Below are 27,841 nucleotides of genomic sequence, written 5' to 3'. Positions count from 1 at the left end.
AAATGCCTTTTTTTTCTGTCTTAAATTTAATTTCAAACTTATCTGTCAACAAAATACTGAATTTAGTTCATACCTTTATTTACTACACACACACACACACACACACACACACACGGTATTAAGTTTAAAATGAAAATTCACTCCCAACTACTCACAGCTCTAATGTTTTTTAATATAATAGAGATCCTAAGCCAAATTCCCACCTGCCTGGCACATATTGGAATCTTTCTCCCTCTCCTCAATGCTCCAGATGGACTCCTACTGAGCAGTGACTTTTAAGGGGTAGCAGCGGGGGGTAGCAGGTAGTTGCAGGTAAAAATCTCTTCAAGAAACTTAAAAACTATATAGATCAAACTTTAAACTATATTGTAGTTCAAAGTTTGAAGGATTTAGTCTGGTTGGTCAGTTGACTAGTTTTATCCTTATTACTACTTGACTTCTTGAAGTTGTCCATCTCAAGATGGACAATCTTTTTGTCCATTTTGTTTCTTCAGTTACCCTAGGAAAATAACTGTATGTGCAAGTTTGCTTGTATACAATGGAAGTGCCAAAAAAAATGTATACATATGACTTGTATTCATCTTTTATTATCGGTATATATTGAATATTACAATTTTAATAGCTTTTTCCTTTCTTAAAATGTGTATCCATTTTTGGGCACCCTCTGTATGTATTTTTAACCATACACCCTAGTATATTTGCCAAGGATAAAGGTACTATCAAAACAAATGGCTAAAACACCTTTACCCAATCATCCAGGGGTTTGGGCATGGTATTTTCCTTCTCTCGGCTGTGCCAGCTCTCCCAGTTCTGGTATATATATCATTTCCCCCAGGGAGAGAGAGAACCCATGAGATTTTGCTGCTTGTGTGAGCCAGGGGAAAAAGCTGAGATACAGTCCCTTCGAGTTCCTCTGCGCCTCATCCTTTGAAGGGCAGAGTCCTAGGTTGCCAGGAGAGCAGAAAGAGAGGAAAGGGGTGGCTTCCCTCTGGTTCTCATGGATGGATTTAGACCCCACTGTTCTCAAAGTAATGAGCAAGTATTCTCAATTCTATCCGCTGTGTTACCATTTTTCTATTCCCCTACAGTAGAAACTTTGACCCTACCCCGCCCGTCCAACTTTCTGCCCACTCCCATAATAAATACCTTTTGCTCAGGAGGGCCAGGAATAGCTCACGGTCTGTAGCACATGCATTCTCATTCCCACACCTAAAACCTGGTGCACACAGCTTCCCCAACCCGGAACTGGTCTCCAGCCAAAGCTTGTCTTTATTTCAAGTGACAGTTTCTCTCTCACCTTCTCCATGAAGTTTTCTACAATCACTGGAGCCCATCCTGACCTACCCTTTTTTTCTACATTTAGAATCAATCCTGTACGATTTAGCATTTAATTATTCTCCAACTACTTAATCTACCTAATATTTCCTGTACAGATTTTAGCACTGAAAATTGCTAGAAGGAAAAATCAGCCATGACCTAAATCAAGAAACTATTTTTTTTATTGTTCTGAACCCAAAAGTTGATACATTTGTTTCAATAAGACACTGGCCCCTCTGACTGATACTAATCAAACAACTATATTGAAAGGCATGGCCAGTTAGATTATTTATGAACTATCGAATTATGTTTCCTGGTCAAGGTCTTGACAACCAAGAATTACACCTGAGTAATAAGTTTTAATAAGAAAACTTTAAATATTAGGATCATTTGGTAATTTTTTTTTTTTTTTTACTAATTTTTCCATGATTTGTGCACATATAATATTTCATGGGCTGGTTAACTGCCAGTGCTATTTACAAGGGTGCTTTACACACTGTCCCCAACCAAAAGTCCTCCTCTCCCCCTACCTTCATGCTGCATGTCACGGGGCCCTAAGCTTGGAGAGGAGACCAAACGTGAACAGCAAAAGTGGGGTCATCCCTCCTTACTCCTCCCCTCCCCCACCTATGGGGGCTAAACAAAGGGTGGGCCAGATTGCAGGGGTGGGGACGGGAGACAGACATTCAGTGTGGGCTTTCCCCTCCTGAACCACTGATCACTCAAAACAAAAACAAAAACAACAACAAAAAAACCCCCATAACTATTTTCATATCTCATCTTTCAATTTTTGTAGAGATTTTTATGTGTGGTCTCATGTCAACTAAGGGGAAATAAAGCACAAGATTACACATATTTGTAACATTTTACAAAAATGAAACGTTTTGCTAAAATTATAATTATAAAGGATATTAAAAGTGTCCAATATTGAGGGGTTTTTTAAAAAAGTACAAGAATGGTGTATATATTCAATATAAATGAGATACCTCTGTAAAGACTGAAAGAGGAGATAAGAAAATAGTTGTATTGGGAGACTAAAGGTGATTTTCTTCTTTTCAAAATTCAATTGCATTCTTTTTATTTATCTTCCTCTAAAATCAATCTATAAGGTAAACTATGTGGATAATGACTGATCAGTATGCCTCCCTTACAAACTTTAGAAATAACTCATATTTTCATATCTGAAAGTTTTAATTTACTTACCAGCTTAGGGTTCTAAACCATGGCAGGTCATAAGAACGATAGACCCTATAACCTATAGTGATAATTTCATGGAAGCATTTCACTTGGATGCCTAGAACCTGAAACCAAGAGAAAACATTGACATACATTTCTCAATATTACATTTGTGCTTCATCATTTAATAAGTAGCTTTTTGTCATATGTATTTTTAAGATCTCTAGCCTACCCATTTTAATTATTCTAAATGTCAGTAGCAAAAATTCAATATTCAGTGTCTCTAAAATCAAGTGATATCCCAAAGGGGTAAGCAAAACAATGTTTTATTGAGAAGTGCTTCCCGGAGGAGGTGGCATTGTAGTTCAAAGCTTGAGATATAGTCTGGTTGGTCACAGTTGACTAGCTTTATCCTCATTACTACTTGACTTCTTAGTAGTAATCTCAAGATAGACAATCTTTTTGTCCATTTTGTTTCTTAGTTACCCTAGGAAAATAATTGTATGAGAAAGTTGGCTTGTATATACCGGAGGTGCAAAAAAAATGTATACACATGACTTGTATTCATCTTTTACTATTACTAATATATTGAGTATTACAATTTTAATAGTTTTTTCCTTTCTTAAAATGTGTATCCATTTTTTGGGCACCCTCTGTATTTATTTTTAACCATACACCCTAGTATATTTGCCAAGGATAAAGGTACTATCAGAACAAATGGCTAAAACTCCTTTACCCCGTCACGCAGGGATTTGAACATGGTATTTTCCTCCTCTTGGCTGTGCCAGCTCTCCCACAGCAGCTACATACATCTCTAATCAATCCCAGCAGTGCTACCTTGGCAAGCTATAAGCAGCCTTCTCCATTTGCAGCCACTTTGGCCAGTCAATTGAGTCTATGCAGTTCTGTTTGCACAGTGTGTTATATACACACTTAGTAAATGGGTTTATATTTATGAATCCCTTTTTGGTGGTACATATAGTAGTCCTTCAAACTATTGTATCCACCAACCTGGGTAAAGATAATTCTTGGGGATATAGCATCATATCCAGCACTTGGCGTAAGTCAATTCCAACACTCAAAGGGCAAATGGCAAGTTGAACACTTATTACCAGGAACTAAGAGATTAAAATCTTTATTAATATAGCAGACTAACTTTTTCAACCTCTAAGAGTATACCAAAGCACTTTTTGTACAGCCCTGGGGCTAAGACTGGGTTTTCTATTTTTTAAGAGTGAAAACACAGAAATCAAAGATTATGTGACAGAGACACATAAAGCCTAAAATATTACTATCTGGCCATCTACAGAACAAGCTTACCAAACTGCCCAAGGATATACTTTGGGATTTCTTTTACAATCTCCACAAATAAGCTTTCCCAACCTACTGTTCAGGATATTCTTAAGCTATTTTCCCCCACTATACTATTACATGTCCAATCACATATGTAATGTGTCCCTTCAGCCACATGGTAAGAAATTACTATGCCAAACTACTATAAGTAGTTCTTTAAGAAAAAGTCATAAACGTATTATAAAGAGAAAATTTAAATATAATCCTTCAAATAACTTTGGTACACAGTATCGAAAGTTATTTTTAAACAGATATAATCAAATAATGGGGACATGCTAGATGTTAAAATAAAATGGCAAAGCCATGCTATTTATAGAACCAAGGGCCTCAGCGCTGCTGAAATACTGAAGGGGTGCGGGGGGGGGGGTGTTGGGGGGTGAGGCGTAGAGAGAGATAAGCCTGGTCACAGAATCATAGAAAACAGCCCAAAGGACTGCACAGGAGTTTGTGCTGATCATGGAGGGACGTGATGCGACGTGAGTATCTAGGTATAACAGAGGTAGAAAGAATTGACTGGAGAGCCAGCGGAAGTAGGGACAGTCCGGCAGTGACCATACCACCGCCCAGATGAGTGTGGATGAACATCTAACTGCGACAGTGGCAGACGGTGGAGTACAAGGAATAAGAGACATCGAGGAGGAGCACTGACTGGATTTGGTGGTTGAGGAAACTGGGGGGAGGGTGGGCAAAGGAGAGAGGGGAACACAGTAACATTAGGGAAGCCTCGGGAAGTAGATCTGTGCAGAACAGCCAGGGATGGAATAGAAATTCAGAAAATGTTGAGTCTAAACCATGTACCTATGGGTTATCCAAAGGAAACTGCCTAATTTCACGTTGGGAATCCATTAAAATAATCCTGCATATGAAAAACGTTTATATTCTAATATGTTTAGGATAGTGTTATTCACAGTAATGAAAAACCAGAACATGACCTGAATGTCTAAAAATAACACAATGATTTAAATAACTTGGGATGCACTCCATTCCGTTGAGTGGATGAATGTATTAAACCTCACGGTTGTAAAGATTGTGGAGCAACACGAAACATTCAATAAGATACTGAGTCTACAGAGCAAGATACAAAATTTTAGTCAATTATGATCACTATCATGGTTTTTAAAACATAAAAGAAAAAAGGATGAAAGGAAACATATCAAATGGTAGTATAAATTGGGTTTTCGTAGTTGATGATTGGTTAGGGGTGATTTTTTTTTTTTAATTATCTATTTTCCAAAGTAATTTTAATATACTGTTACAACTCTCGTGATGGGGAAAAAATTAAAACACTATTTAAAAGTAAATTATATAATGTCTATTAAAAGCTTTATTATAGGAGTTTCCAAGAAAGTTGGGGGGTGGGGGGCCTCCTACAATATCCTTTATATGTTCACATCTGCCTTTAAATCAAAATATGCTTTAGTTAACGCCATCATTTAGAAAAGTATGATCTCAGGCTGTGAATACAACAATTAAAGAACTATAAATAGAAGGCTGAAGGCAAAGTTCATTTTAAGGAACATGAGTCCCATCTTAAAATAGTAGCTATCATTTCCTAGAAGTAAGTTTTAATAAAACTCTCTTGAATGAGTCATTTTTAAGTGCTAATATTATAAGGCAAATGCAAGCTAGACAATGTGTATGACTCATAATATAAATGACCTAGTTATGGATATAAATGTAATTAAGATTTAAAACACATAAAAGTAATATCAATTGAATACCAGCAGTGTGCTTATGTGCATATCCATCCATACTTCCTTAACATAAATTTCATAAATATAGCATGTGGCTGAAGTCAATTCCAAGACTTAAAGAGCAAATGGCAAGTTGAATACTTATTACCATGAACTAAGAGATTAAAATCTTTATGAATATAGCAGACTAACTTTTATATGAATATAGCAGACTATGCATGCAATAAACCTAAATAAGAGCAGTAACTGTTCAAATATACTTTAACTAGATCTTTAATTTTCTTATACTCTTCTCCGATTAAGCTAACCAAAGAAATAACAGAATGGTATTTTTGTAATAAAATGTTATTTTCCTTTCATCGTAGAAAAAATAAACAATAAAGCCCAAATACTATAGGTATGCTTAAGATTCTGTCTTTAAAAAACCAGAATCCAAACACACAAGGATGTCTTTAAAGGAGTTTTGAATTTTATCATAAAAGATTAGTTAAAAACTAGTCTCTATCTACAAATTCTGGCCCTAGTTCCCACACCAAACAGTTTAGTTTGGAGACAATGTCACTTATTCACAGGGAGACCATCAAACCAGCCTGAGTCAGTGTATCAAAGTTACTGGTGCTTTGCGATCGATGTCTTAGATAAAAATTATCTTCTAAAGAGGAATCACAATTTAAATGATCCTCAATATTTTCAATGTCTCCTCGGTGCTTTACAAATACATCCTAAGCTTCTTCACACAGTATTGCAAGGCCCTCCTGGATCTGATCCCTAATGATTTTTCCAGTTCAAAGGCGTGGTACTCCAGGTAAAGGGCATCACCCGCATTTTCCTGACACACCCAACCATTCAGACCCGGTCACAGCAGGCACTCACTCCACCCTGATAGGTCCTCAGGGTCCACTCAGAAGTCCCTTCATCCACAACGCCTTACCGAGCTGTCCGCCATCATCCAACCCCTTCTTCCCAGGCTCGCCCACTCATCACACAGCACTGAAAAGTGCTCTGCACACATTCACTCCTTAAATGCCCACGTCCCGAGGCCAGCGTGGGTCACTGGCCCTCATAGCCCTGGCTGGGTTCACAGTGAGAAGACTGGGAGCTGGGGCCCCTCACGCTAAGGTTTCCTTAGCATCACCACGCCACACCCCAGAAATAACACAATGCCTGGCACATAGCAGGCATTCTGGGAGCACTTGCTAAATGAGCTGAAAGCTTTAAGTACTTGTTTGGCTTCCTGACTTGGGCTTCCCACACACAACACAATCCCAAAGTCCTAGAAGGGCTTCTGCTTGCCTCTCCTCTCATCCCTAAACATCCTCCACATGTACAACTTGCAAATCCCCCAATGGACCACGTGCTCTCATCACCTCCCTGCCTCGCCCATGATGTCCCCACCCTGGAGTGCCTTCCCCTGTCCAGCCCCTTCTTCAGGACTCAGCTTGGGCATCACCTCTTCTGAAACTCTGTCCTCATTACTCTCTCAGGCTGGATTAGGTACCTTTTTACTGTGCCTCTGCCAATAAGTCCTATCACGGGACTTACCTGCTTGTTTACTATCCTATTTATTCATATGGTTACTTGTATGACTCTGCAAGGTGATTGAGTTTCTTGAAGTTAGGGATCTAGCTAACAGTCAAAAATATTGAAGTCATGTATGAGTGTGCGTTTCCATTCTATCTAATGCTTGGTACAATGTCTGACAAAAAGACATGTTACATATACTTGGTCTCTGCTCAGTGAACACATGGAATGGCCATTCTGCAAACAGAAGAGATCAATCCAGATCATTTCATGAACTAGAAAATGCTTAAAGGAACTAAATTCGCTGTTACCAAATCTTGAATTACCTTTTTTTTATGACATGCTCAAATTATTTCAATCACATCAATGTTGAAACACAAAGTAAGAGACACTTAGGGAAATGTAAAATACTTACAAGAAGCATCAGCATAAAAGATCCCATATAGATAATCAGGAAAAACAATGAAATCATAGTTAGAGTAAGAATTCCACGAATCCACCAGTTTTTCCACCTACAAAGAAAATGTTTATAAAGTCAGCATTTATGTATTTTGAAAGAGAGACAGACAGACAGAGAGAGAGAGAGAGAGAGAGAGAGAGAGAGAGAGAGAGAGAGGTTTCAGTATGAAGTTAGCAGACTTATGGATTTTCCCTAACTATACTTTAAGAATCCCTCACGTCACCTCACATAATAACAACAACAAAAACCAACCAACTAACCAAACAGCATTCGTTCACTCACTGAGAGCTACATTAAATGTAAAAACTAAGTTAGCCAAAGGAAGAGACTAAATTTTGTTGACTGTGAATGAGGATGAATCAGGAGGTTAGGTGGTGAGGTTGGTCAACGTGGATGTGTGCACATCCCACCAGGGATCATCCAGAAGGGAAGGAGCCAGGTGCAAAAGCCCTCTAAAAAGATGACCAGTCCTTTGGGGTGGCAGACAAAAACAATAACAATTTTCAGGTGGTACTGACCGAGAGCACGACCTTCCCGAGAGAAGAACGAAAGGCTGATACAGAACTGAAACCACAGAGCACAGCGATTTCAGTGAAATGAAGAAGGCGCGAGGAGGTCAGGCCCAGGACAAGGCCAGATTGGAAGTCACTTCCTTCTATTACTCTGCTCTATGTGCGGCCTGCTTTCTTGGATTAGGCACAGGGCCACTGGGAGAAAAGTATTTTCTCATCCCTGAAACTTTGCTTGGTCCTTGGAGCACAGCATCTCTGCTACATGCCCGGCGAGGTCCTGACAGGCTGAGACCTGATCTCCCTCAATCCTCAGGTGTCAGTAAGAGCCTGGGGTGCCCAACTGCTCCCTCACCCCGCCGGGAGCCTCACACTTCATCCCAGTTTACCTTACAAATTTTGTCTCTCTTTATGTGGCCAGGTCATGAAAAATGTCAGCAGCCATTGTATGAAACATGCAAAACGATTCTAATTACACCTATACATGGACGATGATTCCCGAATCTATAATTGTTACCCCTGCTTTTATTCATTCCACACTCACTTTTACATTTTACTGAGTACGTTCTTTAAGGCTTTTCTGATTTCTATTAATTAAAATGATAGCATTTAAATTATATAACAAAAGATTTGGGTTCAACTTCAAGTATAGTAATATGTATGTATAATGTCTAAGCACAGGCTTTTATTCTCCATCCCATAAAAGGAATATTAGCTGATTTCATCCATTTATCAAATATTGATGACATTCTCTGCTTTCAATCACTTTCCTATATAGTCCAAATATATCTTATCCCTTTTATCATGTCATTTCTGTGCTCAAGATCTAATGCCAACAATATTAAGTTCAAACCCTTTTTTCTAGCTTCCAAGGTTTTTCATGAGGCGGTCAAATTGTACTTACCAGACTTTATGGCCCTCTACTGTTGAACAAACTATATAGACTCATAAATTTCTCACAGACTGTCAACTCTGGGGCTGAACTGGAATATAGAGTCAAAACTGCTACAGCTGGAAGGCTCCATTTAGTTTTCTAGATATAACCCTTTACGGATTAATGAATGGATTAGGAAACTGGGCTAGGTCACAGAGTTGGTCGGAGGTAGATAAAGGACCCTAAACCAGTCTCCTGATGATAATCCCATCCTACTTGCAGGAAACCCAGAAGGCTACTTAGCCTTCCTTTACAACTAATCCTCAGACTCAGAACTATCGAGAACCTCTCCTAGGGAAGAGGACGGATGGTACCTAAGTGCCAGAAATCAGCCTCTAAGTAGATGCTGCCAACATCCACGTGTGCCTCTGTTAGAGGCCTGGCTTTGAACTTCAGAGAATGGTAGCTGCTGAGAACCAGAGATTTTAAACAGGGAACATACTCTCTTCATGTCATCCAAAAATTCCACAGTAACTGAATACTTGTGAATACTCAACGACCATATTCTATCTGGTTGTCTTTTATATAAATATTTCCTCTCTGAGAAAAATTCCCTTCCCCCAATAAGATCAAAGACTTAATTCCCTTATTTATTTTAACTTGACTCCCCAAGTTTCTCAAGAATACCTAATACAAAGTTAAGCACGTAGTTAAATGTAACATATACATCCACAGACACAGTAACCAAAAGTCGTCCTTCAGAGGACAAGCACTAAATTTAAAACAGAGCATGATATGTAAAAAAAAAAAAAAAATTCAGTGGTTACTAAAAACCAGAGAACAGGCTGATTTTGAATTAAAAATTCTCAGTTTCCTTTACTATGCTACCATGATCACATTTGAGAGAGCCTTAATTTTTAGACGAAGTCATCACTTCAAAAAATTGTTTTGGGGGCAGCCGGATGTCTCAGTTGGTTAGAGCGTGAGCTCTGAACAGGGTTGCCTGTTCAATTCCTACATGGGCCTTTAAGCTGCGCCCTCCACAACTAGCGTGAAGGACAGCAAGTTGGAGCTGATGCGCCCTGGGGAAACACACTGTTCCCCAATGTTCCCCAATAAAATTTTTTTAAAAATTGTTTTGGAAAAAGGAACTCAGAATCAGTACCAGAATTTCATTCAAGTCTCATGTCTCAAGAACCTACTGAGCCAGAAATAATATTTTTTAGAAGTATATAATTTAGTGTCCTTAAACGTGATCATCTAAAGTGGATACACATTTATTGTTCAAATCAATTTTGAGACGTGCAACAACGTGCTACTGTTACTACCACTATTAAGTCATGGCAAGATTTAAAAAAATGGTTTTCCTAGTGCCAAAAGCATCATGAGTCATTGAAAACCTGGGTTGGTAAGACAATTCACCTGAGCCAAGAATTGGGACCCAGAGGCCCTCCTCAAGAATAAACAAGAAGTTGGCGGGCCATCTGGCAAAGAGCAGGAGTTTTGAGAATGTCTACCTATCAGCCTTTGGAGGAAGTACTTAAATGCAGATTCCCAGAACGTAGGAAAATGCCATGATGGAGTGAGTATAAGAGACTAGTTTCTCAGCCTCAGCACTAGTAACATTTTGTGCCTGATAATTCTTTGTTGTGAAGAGCTGTCCTGTGAACTACAGGGTGTTTAGCATCCTCCCTAACTGCTACCGTTTCTCATTGTGACAACCAAAAATGTCTCCAATAATTCCCAAATGTTCGGGGGACGGGGGGGGGGAGGGGGGGGACGCAAAATCCAGGGCATTACCTCTGGAGGAAAACTCCTAAGGAAGACGCATGGCCAAAGAAGAGCTTCACTAAAGGACAGAGACAGACTTAACTGGCTAATGTTCACACACACAGGTCAAGAAACAGACAACTTGGGACAACTTGCCAAGTAACTGAAGACCTTTCAGGCCCCTTTTGATTTCAACAGCTTATGTGCTCTTTTTGACATTATATATTAAAACCTTCAAAACAAGTATAAATCTTGACCAAGCAATTTCACTTTTAAGACTTTATTCGAAGGAAGTAATTATGGATACTAAATAAAAGTGAGCTACAAAGAAAAATGTTTAATGAAGAGTTGTCTTTAATCATGAGAATTTAGCAATCCGCGAAATGCCCAGCAATAGCTGTTGAGTAAATTGAACTACAGTCATCAAAGAAATATATTATGCAGGCATCAACAATATTTAAGGGTGTTGTTGTTAATACCACAGAATGAAGATGACAATAGAAAGGCCGGAAAGAGAGCAATGCTATTTTTACATCACACACACCCCTTTGCACAAGAAAAAAGCCTCAAAGTAAATCCCACAGTAATTTATGTATCAGTGTCTTGGTGGGAAGATTATAGAGTTTTTTCCTGCAATTCATGAAAATTTCTTATGTAGTCAGTATTTTTAATCCTATGCATCTACAACTTCTAAATCATTGTACGGCAGACTATTTTGGGTACTAGATAAAGAGACTAAAATGACTGAGATATAGATTTTGAAACATTCACGTAATCTTGACAGTGAAGTTTCTTGAGAAGATTGAAATTGGTCACGTATAATCTATTGTTCATTTTTTTTAAACCAGTTCTTTCATAAATAGAGTACAATGCCTAGGTTCAGAATGTGGTTCTATCGCTTACTAGCTACACGACACTTGATATATAAAATTTCTGTGTTTCAGTTTACTCATTTATAAAATAGGTATATAACTGAACCTGTGCTACAGGATTGCTATGAGAATAAGTTAGTTGATAGGTGTAAGGTCAACTACCTAAGCATTGTCCTAAGCAGTGCTTAGGACATAGTATATGCTCAATAAATATGAACTATTATTTGCTATTGCTACTTTATACTGGGGGGTGGACCTTCATTATTAAGAAATTATTATGCATGACACATAGGAATCCAGCATCATTCTTATATATATCAACATAAGACAATTTCAAATCTGAGAAATACCTGATAAGATTTTTAAAGCAAAGGTGAACCGCATCATGAAAACAACTGGGACCAAGACTATTAAAATAATAATCATGCTTCTATAATGGATAGCAAAAATTTGTTCTATTGATTAAAAAAGTATGAAAACTTTGCCTTAAAGCAATTTATTATAATATGATTATCTCCTAGAAATTAAAAACAGAAAATCTCATTACATTTACTAGATATATAGACCAGTTTTTCTCATTATGCCACATGGGTAGTAATCAATTTAGTAAGTCACATCCAACATTTTTCATTCACTAACAGAACAGTATCAAACAGAAAGAAATCACAGAGGGCATCACATAATAATGGCAAGAACTGCTTCATAACATTTTTGCAGCAGTTAAAATACACATGTGGTGTAAAATCTCTCTCTTACTGTATGTCACTGTCAAAAAAGATGGAAAAACACTGTGCTATACCAACACTTGAGATTTTACATATTAATCCAGATAAAAGCTTACATTTACTTTGCTTTTATAAATTTTATAATTCATATTACTAACACATAATATGGAGGGCAATATAAAACTAGCTGAAATTTGGTGGTGATAACACATTTAAAAATATAGCACAAATATAAAATAGTAAAGGGTTGTGGAGTTTTAAACGATAATTTAAAATTCAGTTAAGAGAAAAAAAGGCCTATTTTCGTCTGGCACTTGAAAAACAGGGAACAGAGGATATAGAACTTTCTTTATTACATATTCCAACATCAGAAAGGGCAACCTGATGTGGTAAATGGATCACAGCTTTCAGAAATCTGACAAACCAGGACAAGAATCCCAGGTCTGCATCTCACTAGCTCTGTACCCATAAATTAATTTCTCAGACTTGATTTTCTCATACTTCACAAGATTTTAGGAATTAAATGGAAAAAAAATGCACATTAAGCATTTAGTAGCGTGCCTCATACATAGTGAAAAAGCGTAAGCCTTCTCTCTCAGAGCTCTGAAACTTAGAAAAAGTGAAATTTAATACACAGACCAGGAAAACCGCACAACTGATCTTGTGCATCCATTATATTCATCTTCGCCAATCATACCTTGAAGATAAACCAGATAGAGCTTTCTTGAGGATCTCAGGGGTTCTATCTGAGGATGGTGGGATTTCTGGAATATCAGAATCTGTTCTGGAATCCAAATCTCCATATCTGTCATCAATATCTGTTTCCTAAAATTAAAGAAAAAGGAATATCATTTTGTAAAACACACAAAGAAGCACACTCTTGCCAATGCTTTCATTTATTGCTCACTGTGTCAAATCTCAGTTACATAATTTGAAACAAAGAAACAACTATTAATTTAGCTTGCTATGCAAGCACTGTTGTACTTCCTTGTTAGGAACGTTGGATTATCTTTGCTAGAATCTATCAATATAAAGAATTAATTTAAACGAAAGACACAAAAAGGAACTCCCATATTGCCTAAATTCTCAAATTTACCACAAGAATCAAATATTTATTCTTTTGCTACTTAACTAGGAGAACATGGTGTTGACTCCACCTAGATTGTGGTGAACTCTGTACAGTCCTTCTTTTTCATTACAGTCAAAGCATCAACAACAAGAGTAATGCCTTACACTGGCATAGCACTCTATATTTATAAAATATATATAACTCAGTTTTGAACTTGTTCCTTATGCTCCACTCCCTTAACCTCCTCTCTCCTACCCACCCACCCTGCCACCACCAGCAACCTTGCGTAAAAAGTGCTGCACGTACATACATGTACTTTGGGAGAGTGGTTTACAGAGGGAGAAACTGGGGCAAGGGGGTTGAATTGGGGAAGAGGAATGAGAATATTCACAGGAGGCAAATGCAAGCAGATGGCACCAGAGCAGAATGTTAGGCCAGAAGTGAGCTTAGGAATGAAAAGTGCCTAGGAGTTCAGAATGTTCAGGAATCTCAAACCAAACACAGCCCTTAGTAATGCCAAAGTTTCATCATCCCTTGTGACTGCTTCTTCATGCATCCATTTTATATAATGCCAAGGACTGAGTGAAGCTAAAGAAGTGAGCTATCCCTATGATTGAATCAAGTCTTCCCATTCCTCATGAAGTGGCTTACCAAATAAAACTTGAGCCCTGGGGGAGTATTTTCAGTTTTCACAAAGCAACAATAAACGTGTGTTTGTTTGCTAACTGTAATGTTCTTCCTATACAATCATGAAATTAAATGTCATTATATCAAAAATGACAAGTGGAACAGACATGTCGAATTCCCACTGTGAAACAGAGTCAGTTAGCCCAAAAGCAGCTTAAACACAGAGAGAGAGAGAGAGAGAGAGAGAGAGAGAGAGAGAGAGAGAGAGAGAGAGAGAGATTGATTTAAACCATCAGAAAAAACACCCCCTGAAAAATGTCAGGGCACCTCCTACCATGTTTCCCCGAAAATAAGACCTAATCAGAAAATAAGCCCTAGCCTGAGTTTTCAGGATGACATCCCCTGAACATAAGCCCGAATGCGTCTTTTGGAGCAAAACTTAATATAAGACCTGGTCTTATTTTCGGGGAAACACGGCCTTAATCTGACATGCCAGCAGGTCTTTGACCTCTAGAACAATGGGACACATCACTTTTCTTTTCCTTGCTACTCTTTTCTCACCTTCAATAACCCAGAGTGTTTCAGGGGTGGTGTGAGTGGTAGTGGAGACGGTGACTCGTGGAAGAGGCTCCATGAGGCAGCACCACCGTCTAGCAGGAAGAGCGCTAGACTAGGAATCAGGAGTTGCCAGGACTAATTGCACCTCTACTCTACCTAGAGGTGTGACAAAGGGCAAACCACTTAACCCTGAAGAAATTTAGCCTTTGTTTCCTTCATAAATAAAAGCATGGATCAGAATTCAAATTGTGCTCTTTAAAATAGTAACGCTTTCAAAGACCACTTGTTAGGACAACATCGCAGCACTCCCCTCCACGCCCTCAAGAAAGCTGTCCTGCTTTTATTTTTATTATTTTCAGCTTCTGGTTTTCTATTGTATATACCTTAGAGAAGCACAAAATGAAAAACTTAAGATTTAACGAGGCTTCTTCAATTTCATTCTAATAACTAAAGAATGAAAGATAATCCCTAAATAGTGGCATTTGAGAACAATTTTGCTCAACTACTAGGATTAGTAGCAGACTTTTGTGTTTCTGCATTTCTTGTAGGGATCCCGTTACAAAGATGCCAGACTTGACAAGGAAAACAAGAGTGTGATTGGAGACCATGGAAAGAAGGAAATAGCACTTTAATGATTAACTAGAGCCACACAGCATTGTGCATACTGAATGAAGGTACAGACTTAAAATGTTTAAGAAAATCGAAGGTACAGACTTAAAATGTTTAAGAAATTCTCAAACCCATAATCTAAAGACAATAACCTTCCCCTTCCGTCTGAAGCCCGTGCTCTCCCACCAACCACCAGGTGATCTGATTTATCCTCACAGCTTCCTCTTCATCTCTCTACACACTCATGATTCCCCATAAACCTGTGTCTATAGCTCCCAACATGCCATCTCCAGGTGGGTTTATACATACAAGGTCAGACAATTAAGTTCGCGAACTCATCCTAGGAAAAGTGCTACATACCTCACTACTGAATATCACTATGGTCACCTTCGAAGTTCTCCCCTTGGGAAGCTATGCACTGACTGATGCCAGGGCCTAGTCCACCCTTCAAAGAAATTTTGGAATTCTTTGTCTGGATTGGCCATCAGAGCTGTCGTCGTATTACTCTTGATGTCCTGAATGTCATCAAAATGTCTTCCTTTCAATATTTCCTTTATCTTTAGGTAAAGAAAGAAGTCATTGGGGGCCAGATCAGGTGAGCAGGGAGGGTGTTCCAATACAGTTATTTGTTTACTGGCTAAAAACTCCCTCATAGACAGTGCTGTGTGAGCTGGTGCATTGTCGTGATGCAAGAGCCATGAATTGTTGGTGAAAAGTTCAGGTCGTCTAACTTTTTCATGCAGCCTTTTCAGCACTTCCAAAGAGTAAACTTGGTAAACTGTTTGTCCAGTTGGTACAAATTCATAATGAATAATCCCTCTGATATCAAAAAAGGTTAGCAACATTTTAGCGAACTTAATTGTTCGCAACAAGTTAGCGAACTTAATTGTCAGACCTTGTATGTCAGAACTTATCAAATCGTAAGCACAGCTAGGAAGCCAAAAAGCACTACTGCTTTCCTAGCCACCAAGTTTACAAAAAGCAGCTTTAAATTTCCATAAGGATGAGCTCCTCACACTGAATTGGACTCTTGTTTCTCCCTTCCTGTGCATTCCAATTTTATGTTTAAAAGAAAGCTTAACATCTTGATAATTCTGACAATGTCTTAAGCAAACAAACATCCAGTGACATAACATGAAAATAACTTTGACCTCTACCTGTGTGGATAATCAAATGAGTAAACATTTGGAAAGACAACTAAACTTGGAATACCTCAATAATAATCATATTATTGTGGATGGAGCCACAGGTTAAACCTGGTAAGTTCAGGAGACTGAAAATAACCACACAGGATGGAGTGAACATACAAATTCTTAACTAAGGTGGGCCATGGAGGGAAGTCCAACTTTAGTCTGTAGCTTCCTTGACAAAGGTCAATCTCTACCTTACGGAATGATCAGGAAAGGTCAAGAATCAATCGGTCCCTATGAAATTATAACACTTCCTCTGCTTTTCTGCAGTCACTTCAAAATGCCACTTTATTCTCATTAAATAGGTTCTGAGAAATCTCCCAACTAAATGAATTAAAATGTGGACAGCTATAAAATAAGAACTAATGATTCCTAATCGATCATAAAATAAGCAAGAATACTAGAAACAATTTTGTTTGATTCAAATGCAGGCGTCTGAAATCACAGAATTAAGGGTTCTCAAGTTTCTAGCCAAATTCAGAAATGTCAAAATAGTTCAAAAATCACACAAAATGGTAACAGTAAAAAAAAGTTCCCAAGTAAATACTTTCGTTAACTTTATAAATTTAGGACCATATACCTAATTTCTCCTTTACCTTACTGTTGTCAGAAAATTTAGGGTAAATCCCAGCTCTAAATACTGTGACCTTGGGAAAGGAATTTAGATTTTCACACCTTAGTTTTCTCAGGTGTAAACTAAGTCTGTTTCTCTTGTCTATACAATTGCGAAAGAATTCAAATTGGTATTGTGTACATGTGAATGTTTTGCAAACTATAAATTGCTTTATTATCTTCATGCCATTGGCAAGAAGAAAATTCTGATGTTCTAAATTAAAATTATAAGGGCCAGAGAGTGAGAGAGACAAAACAGCCTGCTCTGAAAAGATGGCTCACATTCCTGTATATGTGTCGGAATTTTGGATTAATTTCCAGTGGCTACTTCCACAGATTATTTTAGCCAGGCACCATCAAACTCCAGTAGCCTCCCCTTGTTATTTACACGTGGGCTTCCAGGACCATTGCCCCAGCCAATCTACAGAAGTGGACATTTCTTTATGCAGACTCTGGGCCCAGAGTTGGCCCCACTTCACCTTCTCCACCCTTTATCCATAGCTCATGCAAATTCTTTCAGAGATTTACTTCTTTCTTTCTTCTTCCTTCCCTCTATTTAATATATAAAAACACTTGCAAACTCCTAGACAATGGAAATGTTTTCTTTCCTACCTAGCCATGCTGCTTGTGGTTTAGACTCCATGGCCCAAGACTGGTCTTTTTTGCTAGCAATGGCTTAATAAATAATAAACCCTTTCTTTTAAAAAAGTCTTTTAGCTGTGAAAGTTAAATTTTTTTTGTATAACACCAAGCAGTTAAAGTCTACAATCCAAGATGTTAGTATATTATTCTATTAGTTGTTGAGCAACAAACAAATCTTGGCCTCACCCCTATTCTCAAAAGTATAAAGAACTACAAGGTGACATTCAATCAGAACTTCAAATATAATAGGCACCCAACAAGCATTTACTGAATACACAGAAGCAAGCCAAGCTTCATGAAATATGTCTGTAAATTCTTAAATGACCTATTTTCCTTACACTGAATTAAAACCTATATTTTTTAAAGATATCCCACAAACAGAATAGTTAAAGAACAAGCACACAAAACCTCCGTATTGAAAAAACATGTGAAAAGTCTGTTTTACAAAAAAGCATATACATATATAAGTATAAACATAAAAACAAATAATAATATTATTGTGGATGGAGCCACAGGTTAAACCTGATGAGTTCAGGAGACTGAAAACAACCACACAGGATGGAGTGAACATAAAAATTGTTAACTAAGGTGGGCCATGGCGGGAAGTCCATCTTTAGTCTGTAGCTTCCCTGACAAAGGTCAATCTCTACCTTAAGTGGGCCTGTCTGTTGTCTTTTTGCACCTAAGATAACATCCTTGGAAGGTCAGTAATCCCTTTTTCCAGACCAGAGCAGAAAACTACAGAATCCCTCATTATTATTCTTGTCCCCTGATGACCATCTCTATATGCTGTAAAAAGTGAACTATTAACTATCCTGTACTCATCTATGTAAAAGAAGCACCTGTCTGTCCCTCCAATTTACTTTTATCCAATCCCAGAGATTCCCACCACCACCCCCCCACCCCGTGCTTTCTCCTGCCCCTCAATCTACCACTAACGGATTTCATGTAACCCTCCTCCTTTGATTCTACGTATAAAATAAACTACAAACCACCATTCTGCAGAGCATTTTCTCAGTCCACTGAGATTTTGATTCCCGGCAATTGTCGTCAGTTTGGCTCAAATAAACTCTTATAAGCTTTCTGTTAGACTGGATGTTTTTTTGTCAACACTATATACATGTATATGTTGTAATTTTTCTTTATGAGATAATTTTTGGAGTGCAGTACTATTTTAAATTGTTCCACTCCTCCCTAGTACATTCATGACAAACAAAATATTGTTTACATCAAAAAGTCCACTGCATCCAAAACTTGATATAACCAATGAAATTTTAAATGGTAAAATTTCTCAAAATACTAAGAAAATAAACTGATTAAAGTCAAGATCACAAGCAGTAAGGAAAAACTCATGTGGTAACACCAGGATATTCTTTAGAAGTTCCAAGTATAATATAAAACATACTTTACAGAAACTTCCAGCCTCACCCCACATTGGCTTACTGCCTACATTAACATGACTTTAGAATTCGACTGAATCATTAGCATAACTTAACTACTCCTGGAGACTTGCTCTGGAGTTCACTGTTCTAACGAAGAATTTGTGAGACACATCAACTCTTCCATCGGAAGCAGCAACAAACAAGTTTTCTCCCTAAAACTCAAAATCCTTCCAATCCCAAACTGTGACACTGTGATCTTCACCCAATCCTAGCAAGTCCCTGAATTGAGAGGCCGCCCACCCCCCACCCTTAAACCAAACTTCCAATTCTCAATAAAATTCACCCACATCTTTCCCCCTTCAAGACTGCCAAAGCTCTGGCGTGGGGGTGCTCTCCCTCACAGCACGAAGTCATAACCTCAACTCTGTCTCATCGATTGGCTGGTTGGTGATATCTGGGGAGTGAGCATTCAAAAAGTGTCATTAAATAAAACGAATATGCTGCAAATAACAAAAGAATCATGGAAAATTACTTAGGTGATAACACTAACAACTGATCAACAATTGAGGAGTTATCACCCAAAATTGTATTCTAGAAATCTAGATATAAATATTAGCATTTTATTAATGGCTTAGATTTAGATGTATGGACGGAAAAGGGGCCACATATTAAACCTGACAAGCTCAGGAGACTGAAAATAACCACGTAAAATGGCGTGAGCATAGAAAATTTCCTAACTACATGAGCCATGGTGGGAAGTCACATCTTCAGCTTCCTTCATCAAGTTATTAAATGGGGGATATTCCTAAAACATTTGTTATGAGGAGCAACTACAGTAAATTGTGCCTTTCAGTGGGTCTGTCTGTTGTCTTTTTGCACCACCTAAAATGACATCCGTGGAATGTCAGTAATCCCTTTTCCTGGACCAGAGCAGGAAAGTACAGAATCCCTCATTATTATTCTCGTCCCTTCATTAACATCTCTATGTGAACTATTAACTATCCTGCACCCACCTATGTGAAAGAAGTCCCCGTCTCTCCAATTTACTTTCATCCAATCCCAGACACTTCCCCACTTTGCTTTCTCCCACCCCCTTAATCTATCACCATTGGATTTGATGTAACCCTCCTCCTTTGATTTTATGTATAAAATAAGCTACAAACCGCCGTTTTGCTGAGCATTTTCTCAATCCGATGAGACTTTGCTTCCTGGCAATTGGCTCAAATAAACTCTTATAAGCTTTCTATTATGTTGGATGTTTTTCGTCGACAGATGAAACAATACAGAAAATGTTTATTATACCTGAGGTGGCACCAAGACAACTCATATTGAAGTGTGCCAAAATAAAGAATTTATGGGAACATAAGTTCCAAAATTAAGTTTATTTAAGAAACATGAGCATTTATGAAAGTGACTATACACATGTCAAATGGGGAAGGACAGAAATTAACTGACTTCCGGATGCTTTCACCCTCAACTTCACAAACCAAAATCTGTAACAAAGCAGCAGCCCCACATAACAAGCCCACTGGGGACACTTACAGTCTCTCCTTTACTGGCCACAACTTCATGTGCACCCCCTTTTCTCCCATTTCTGGTACAGTAAATCAGGTCTTAGCTTCACTTGTGAGACCGAGGGTCCTTATGTAAGACTTTGATTATATTTAGTTCTAAATCCTAGCCCTAGAAATCATATCCCTCTCTCTATATGTAACCCCTCTGAGACCTCTTCCCCTGAGAATCAGCCAGCAACCCCTCAACCCCCGAGGGAGAAGACAGTAGCCCAGACCTGACTGAGGGTCACAGGGTCTGAACCTCTGCAGACTAAAGATAACATCTTGACCTAAATTATGTTTTAGTTCCTGAGCCCTAAGGTAGAACCACACCCTGGCTACTTTCCCATGAGACCGGACAGAGAGGGACTCTGGAACAGACCTCAGAACTGTCCTCAAGGCCTGAGGAAACAATGTGTTACTTTCCTCACCTCCAACCCGTCAGCTCCCAACACAACCCTGAACCCCTAACCTACAGGGTCTTGTGATTTTGCCCTATAGAATCTGTAATGTACACACCATCAGGGAGCCTGGTCTTTGAGCACTAGCTCCCCTGTGTCTCTAGGCTTGGCGCCATTTCCTTAAACAAACCTTTACTCTCTTTGCTGCAAACTCCTATTCAGTCTCCTTTGGCTTTGATGCAGGCAAGCAAACCGAACCCCTTGAGTTAGGTAGGTAACACTTGAAATTGCTCAGACTCTCTCAACCCATCCAGAGCTTCAATAGCCCACTTGGGCTTCCGTCCACTTCCCTGCCCACCCTAACTCATGGTCAGCCACTTCAATGCTGGCCTCAGAGACCCCCTCATTCCTTCAGCATCCTTGACCTGGCATTCCCAGGCCCAAATCATTCCTACTGCCTTTCCTATTCAGCTATTAAATGGGGGATATCCCTAAAACATTTGTTATGAGGAGCAAATACAGTAAAATGTATAAGCACTCTGTGAACCCTCAATCACTATACAAATATTGACTGTTATGACTATTGCTGCTACCGAGTTAAGAACTATGTGAATTTGGTACACAACAAATTTGTTACTTTAGTTCAACTGAATCTTCACTGACCGAGTTCGATTAATTCTAATACTTGCTTCTTGATCATTTCGTATTACACACCCTAAAATAACACTCTAAAGGTGTCCCATCAGAGATGAGTTCTAGTTCCAGCTTTGCCACTTGCTCTTTAGGTCATTTGGGGCAATAACAACCACACTCCAGAGTTAAGTTTAATATATAGTATGAGAAAGAGAGACAGAGACAGAGACAGAGACAGAGGGATATTGGGTTGAACTACATTGTTTTCTAAGACCCCTTGAAGCTCTATGGTTCTGAGACCGTACTTTACTGAGAAAATTGAAAGCATCGAACACTTTGATCTTCCCTCTTCTCCTTTTCAAAATGTTTCTGCATCACCCTCCATTCCTTTGCTTTCTTTTTTCTAGGACCTGCCCGTTCTGATCAGCATCTTCACTCCCACTTGACTTCTTTCACACAAATGCCTATCTTTCCTCCCTTGAAAAAGGTAATTTTCACTTGATCCTCCAGTCCACGCTAGCTGCTATCCTGTATTGCCTTTTGCCACTGGCACTTCCTGAAAATAACCACCTATATTTCAACTCTCACAGTCCTCAGCCTAAAGCCTGGCTTCTACTAAGATATTTTGCTAACCAGTGCTCTATGCCTCACCCTCATTCCTAAACACTACTGTTGTCCTCTAAGCAATGCCTCCTCTCCTAGCTCCCAGAACCTCATCGTCTTGGTTCCTTCCCTATATCTCCCACCCTCCTCTACCCCTGGACACCTCCCAAAGCTGTCTTCAGTTCTCTCCCCTCCCTATCCTACTCAAAAGTCGACATTCACATACCTGACCTTTCATTTCAGTTTTCATTACCACCTTGAACCACCTCTCTATTTTAGAGAATGACACACCCTGTCCAAATCAACTCACCCATGCTCACTCCTAACCTGCAAAACTGACCAAGACTTTTTGCCACTTTCCTAAAGACTCTTAACTTATGGATGAAAATGTGTCTCCTGGCAGTCTTATTAGTCTTTGATAAGTGGGACCTAGTCTAGGTCCCAGTACTATTATCTAAAATATACATCCTCTCTCTCAACCCCTACTCCCCTGCCCCTAATAGATCCACTTCAAGCTCTCAACATTTTTTACCTATAGCATTTACAATATGTTCCTCCTATCTGAATTCTTTGCGGCAGATCTTTCCCCCTTCCAACACTTTCTCCAGAACGCTGCTAGAGTGATAAACTAATGCCTTTGCAAACACTTTCCAGTGGCTTCCCAAAGTCCATGGAATAAAGCCTAACCTCCCTCACAAGACTCTCAGGCTCCCACCCCATGTACCAAACAGGCACAGCTTATGCGCCAGGATTAGCAAACTAATTTCAGGTCCCTGTGCCTGGAATCCTGACTCAAGAAACACTTCCAGGGCTGGCCCGGTGGCTCTGGTGGTTGGAGCGCCGAGCTCCTAATGCCAAGGTCGGCAGTTCGATTCCCACATGGGCCAGTGAGTTGCACCCGTGGGCTACTGTGTGCTGCCATGAGCAGCCAGTGGCCAGCATAAGTGGCCGGCAGCTGGCGAGAACTGCCATGAGATGCTGTGAGCGGCTGATGGACGACTGTTGACCGACTGCCACAGCCAGGAGGAGCGCAAGGCTCATAAATACCAGCATGGGCCAGGGAGCTGTGTGCTACACAACTAGACTGAGAAACAACGGCTTGAGGGATTGGGGGGACTGGAGAAGGGGAGGAACACTTCCGCTTGTCCTTTGCCTATACTGCCCTTCTCCAACACTTATCACCTGGTGAGTCCCTAGCCATCTTTCAGGTCCAAGCTCAACCCTCACCTCCTCTTTAAAGCTTTTCCTGTTGTCTCCATGCAGAGTCCAACTATGCCTTGTTCAGACTTCTAATAGATACCTAACTTGTATGTCTCCTGGGGGTTCCTGGAGAAGGTGGTCTCGTCATCTCTCAAGTATTACTCTAGCATTGAACAATTGGGAACATTAACTTGCAGGTAAGAAGCATTTTTCACTTGCTAATTCTCCGGAGCACAGAGCTTTCTCTCAGCATAAGTCTCCAGGTCCTGAACAATGAGAGTGTTATGTTAATAACACCATTATAAAAAGACTACAAAATGGCATGGGAGTGTGCTATAATAGCATAATATAATGCACGTCCCCCACTTCTTTCATTAATTCCCCAAGAGTTTTGCCTTTACCGCAACTTAAACAGAGAAGGCACTTAAAGAGCTTAAATAGACCAATTATTAACCAGTCTCCGATGTGCAAACTGATTTTAAAATAGCCCTTGACCTGGAAATACAGGTGCATTCAAATATACACCCTGATAAGAAAGGACAGATAGAGGATAGAGTTCAATGTGTCAAAGCTTGCCAAGTCAAGAATTCCTTGTGATAAACTCTAAAAGTACAGCAACATTTTAGACATGGTTTGAAAATGCTCATCCTTGTCTAAGAAATCTTAACAAAACAGGTTACATATGGCAACATCTACTCTCAGAAAACAAAATACAGCTGGGTATGTATTAATGAAAACCAACAGGGCAGCGGTTATAAGTAAATAAATAAATAAATACGCAGTCAGGTAACCCAGTCACAGATAGCTAGAGACAACAGTTCTAATGAGTCAAATCAAACCACAGAAATAGTTTCCATTTTAAATACATCAGAGTGTTAAGGAATTCAATTAATTCAAAAGTTATTTTATGCATGCTTCCTGAACATGTTTTCTTTTATTAAAAGCTTGTTAATTTCTTCTAGTTAAGGAAGTTGACATGGGGAAGCTGGTATTTCCTTGATTCTAAACTATACCAGTGCTAAGACAAAACAAATCCCAACCTAATTAATTCTATTTTTGGTCCAGTTTCCAAGGCAGATTTCACAAGGACTATTCTCAGCCCACGGTTACTAGCTTTGTAACTTCAACCTTCAGTAGCTAGAAACGGTTATATTTTGTGTAATTCTTTGACATATGTTTTATCACAGATTCATTGTAGTCCACCTGCTATCAAAGATAGAACAAAGTAAAGAAGATGTCATCTTAGTGATTCTAAAGTTTCATTCCTAACATCACTGTTAAATTTATTATTTCATGACATCATGTGATACGCTCTCATCAGGGCTTTGTAACTTAGATTATATCAAGTTCATAAACATCAAGTTCCAGGTGGAACGCTCCCCAAATCAGAACTGCCAGTGAGGCTCTCAGCAACAGTACAAACCGGAAGAAAGGGAATCAGGAAACCGGTTCCAAAGGCCACTTGACCTTGGCCAATCCACTTCATTTCTGTAATTCAAAATGGAATACCTGCTTCCAAAAAAAAGAAGCCTTCTAGAAACAGTTTAAGTGCTTTGAGCTTCTGTTTTATTAACAGAAGATTTTATAAAACAATGTATTCTCTGGCCCAATTACCTAAACCATCCACCAGTCTAAATGGTCAGAAAACTGCATTATTTTAAAAAATTCCTTCTTGCACCACTATATTACCGAATTAGCCTAACACTGAATCTTTTTCTACCTTTAAACAGAATAGGGGTATTGCATCTACTTATTCTTAAATGTGAAGCAAGGGTAATCCATAGAAATGGGAGTTAAAAGTCCTCATGAATTAACCTGTCAGGTCAAATGAAATCTACTGGTAGACAGAAGAACTGCACTGTCTGCGAAGGACTCAAAAGAAGGAGGACTGTAATTGTGTCATGTGTATGATACACTCAAACCTCCACAATCTATTACACTGAAAAGGGACAGAGGAAACGAAAGTGCTGATGGGGGAGCGGGAGAAGGCAAGCCTCCAGCGTCAGGATCCAATGACATGTTGGAACCGAAGGTGCCTGTCACAAGTTTAGTCCTTACTAACTTTGTTCCTCTACAGACAAGAGGTATGAGGTAGCAGCTAGCTCCTAAGGTGCCAGGTTCTATCCAGATTCTAGCGTCAGCCCCAGAGCCCGGAGAGGGCCAGAAACTGGAATGGGAAGAAAATAAATTGTAGTCAAGTTGAATCATCCAGCTATCCCGGCAGCGGCCGCGGTTATCCTGGGAAAAGCATCATCACTGGGGTCCGGGTTTTCGAACCCACTCGAGGAAGGAGGAAATAATGCCAGGCCGGGAGGAAGGCGCAGCGGGCAGCCGACAGCTTCACCTGCATTCCGTGGGCCCCACCCATGCTCCCAGGTGTCCCGGCCCAAACCAGGACCTAACCGGGGCGTGCGCCTCTCGCGGCTCTACTTACTTTGTCACTAGTGCTCTCGGTTTCGTGATCGCCGCCGGCCGCCTCTCCTTCGTGGGGTGGCGACGCCACCTCTCCCCCGGGGCCGGGGCAGCCTCCCCGGTGTCTCAGCTCCAACATCTCGCGCTCCCGCGCCGCCGTGGCTGCCTCCAGCACCCCGAAACCTGAACTGCGCGCGGGGTCTCTCTGGCTGGCTGTCCTTCACCCTGCAGCCGCGCACTCGACGTCCAGCAGAGCCGCGGCCACTAACACGCCCCCACCATGGAGGCGCCGCCGCCGCGCCGGGTCACCCCCAAAACGGCATCAACGAGCGAGGGCTCGAGGACGCCACCAGCGAGCGCGGCGCCGAGGGCCGGAGATCGGCTCGGGGTGCGTGCGGGTCAGGCTGTGGGCGCCCGGCCCAAGCCAAGAAGGCGGGGACGCGGCGGAGCGCGGCTGCCGGTTGCCAGGTGCGCGTCTCCACGCAGAGGCCCAGGTGGGAGGAGAAGAAGGGGCGGGGAGGGAAGAAGGAAGCTTGACCCGATTTAGCGCTTCGCTGGGAGCCCGCCGCCTGGGCCGGGTCACTCTCCGCCCCGCCTCTGGACTCCACTGGTCCGGGCTCCCCTACACCTTGCTCCGGGTGCCTGCCTCCCGCATCCAGGTCACGCGCCGCAGGCCCCGCCCCGCCCCGCCCCTCTGCGCTACACTGCGGTTCCCACAATCCCGCCTCCCTTGGCGAAGGGTGACGTCAGGAGCCCGCCCCGAGGCTCTGCCCCTGTCTTTGCGCGCACATTGGATGGAGCTTTGAGAAGAGGTATGAGCTGCAAGAGCTGAAGTAAAGAGGAGGAGCAGGGAGGTGGCGGAGGGACGGGCACCGTCCTCCCAACTGAGGAGTGAGAACTTGTAGACTTGTCCCCGGAACAACTGGGGAAGCTGAAAGACGTCTGGTAGGTATTGACAGCACTCAGCACTACCCCTGCAAATGACTCCTCAGCTTCATCAGCTCGCACACGGCGGTGTGTCGGAGGTTCAGAGGCGTCCAGAAACAGAAACTTGTCTGGCAGGATGGACTCGTTGACTTCGCGGCATTCTAGCCCAGTGTCATCACCTTGAAAATAGGAGATGGCGTTTGCCTCACTGGGCGTCCCGGAATGGCTTGGCCAGTTTCAATCACAAACCCAAGCTCCTTCGCCGAGAACATCGAGTATTTAACCTCACAAAATTCACTGCCTGGGATCCGAAGAGAGAACTCAGACCCTGAGATGGTGTGGGGTGCAAACTGCCAACCAGCTAATCTCTGAGCAGTCATGGACCTTGGGTTGCTAAAGCTGGAACTGGAAAGGCACAATATCGCATTTAATTCCATTCCAAATCCTGTTAGAAGGTGACTAGTTTTCCTCATATGTATGTGCCACCTGGTCATTATTGAGAAGCTGACAAATGGTTTAAAACAAAAAAAAGGGGGGACAGCCCATCACACAAACAGGACAATATTCAGGAATTCCCTTTATAGAACTAAATCAATTTCTCCGAGTCATTACCAACACATTGAAAATAAGTAATGTTTGACTGAAACTTTAATAACAAGCAAAAACAGTCAAAGGAAGCATTAAAAAGCAGAGCACAAGGGCGTGGCCAGTTGGCTCAGTTGGTTAGAGCAGATGCTCTTAACAACAAAGTTGCTTGTTGGATCCCTACATAGGCCACTGTGAGCTGTGCCCTCCACAACTAGATTGAAACAACTACTTGACTTTGAGCTGCTGAGTCCTGGAAAAACACACTTAAATAAATAAAAGATTAATAAAAAAAAAAAAACAGAGCACAAGGAAATCATTTTAGTTCATCAAACAAATCTTTAAAGCTCTAGGTTCAGATTGAGTAGCCACATTTTCAAAAGGGTATATAGAGAAATGGGTCAGTCTTATGGGAAGGGTAACAAAAATTATAAAAGATATGAAAATAAGTCCTTTGAGAGATGGTTATTATTGAGTGATTTTCCTTAAAGAACAGAAGATATGGGGTGACTAGGTTAATCAGTTGCTCTCCATTTCTTTGGAGAACCAGAAATTAAGGACTGCCTC

The 27,841-nt window shown here is 40.4% G+C and overlaps 1 protein-coding gene across 1 annotated transcript in view; it reads right to left on the bottom strand.

Moving 5' to 3' along the window:
• The window catches only part of CDS1 (CDP-diacylglycerol synthase 1), a 48,567-nt gene extending 22,153 nt beyond the window's left edge, over positions 1–26,414 (bottom strand). Inside the window, exons 1-4 of the mRNA XM_033106184.1 lie at positions 25,785–26,414; positions 12,969–13,096; positions 7,477–7,573; positions 2,521–2,618 (exon numbers count right to left, since the gene is read on the bottom strand). Of these exons, the coding sequence (XP_032962075.1) occupies positions 2,521–2,618; positions 7,477–7,573; positions 12,969–13,096; positions 25,785–25,901 (440 nt within the window). The 5' untranslated portion in view covers positions 25,902–26,414. The remainder of the gene's footprint in view (positions 1–2,520; positions 2,619–7,476; positions 7,574–12,968; positions 13,097–25,784) is intronic.
• Positions 26,415–27,841: the final 1,427 nt, after the last annotated feature.

This window comes from Rhinolophus ferrumequinum, chromosome 5 (genome assembly GCF_004115265.2).
Source record: "Rhinolophus ferrumequinum isolate MPI-CBG mRhiFer1 chromosome 5, mRhiFer1_v1.p, whole genome shotgun sequence".
NCBI lineage: Eukaryota > Metazoa > Chordata > Mammalia > Chiroptera > Rhinolophidae > Rhinolophus > Rhinolophus ferrumequinum.
The sequence above is the reverse complement of the archived record's forward strand: the minus strand, read 5'-3'. Positions and strand labels throughout refer to the sequence as shown.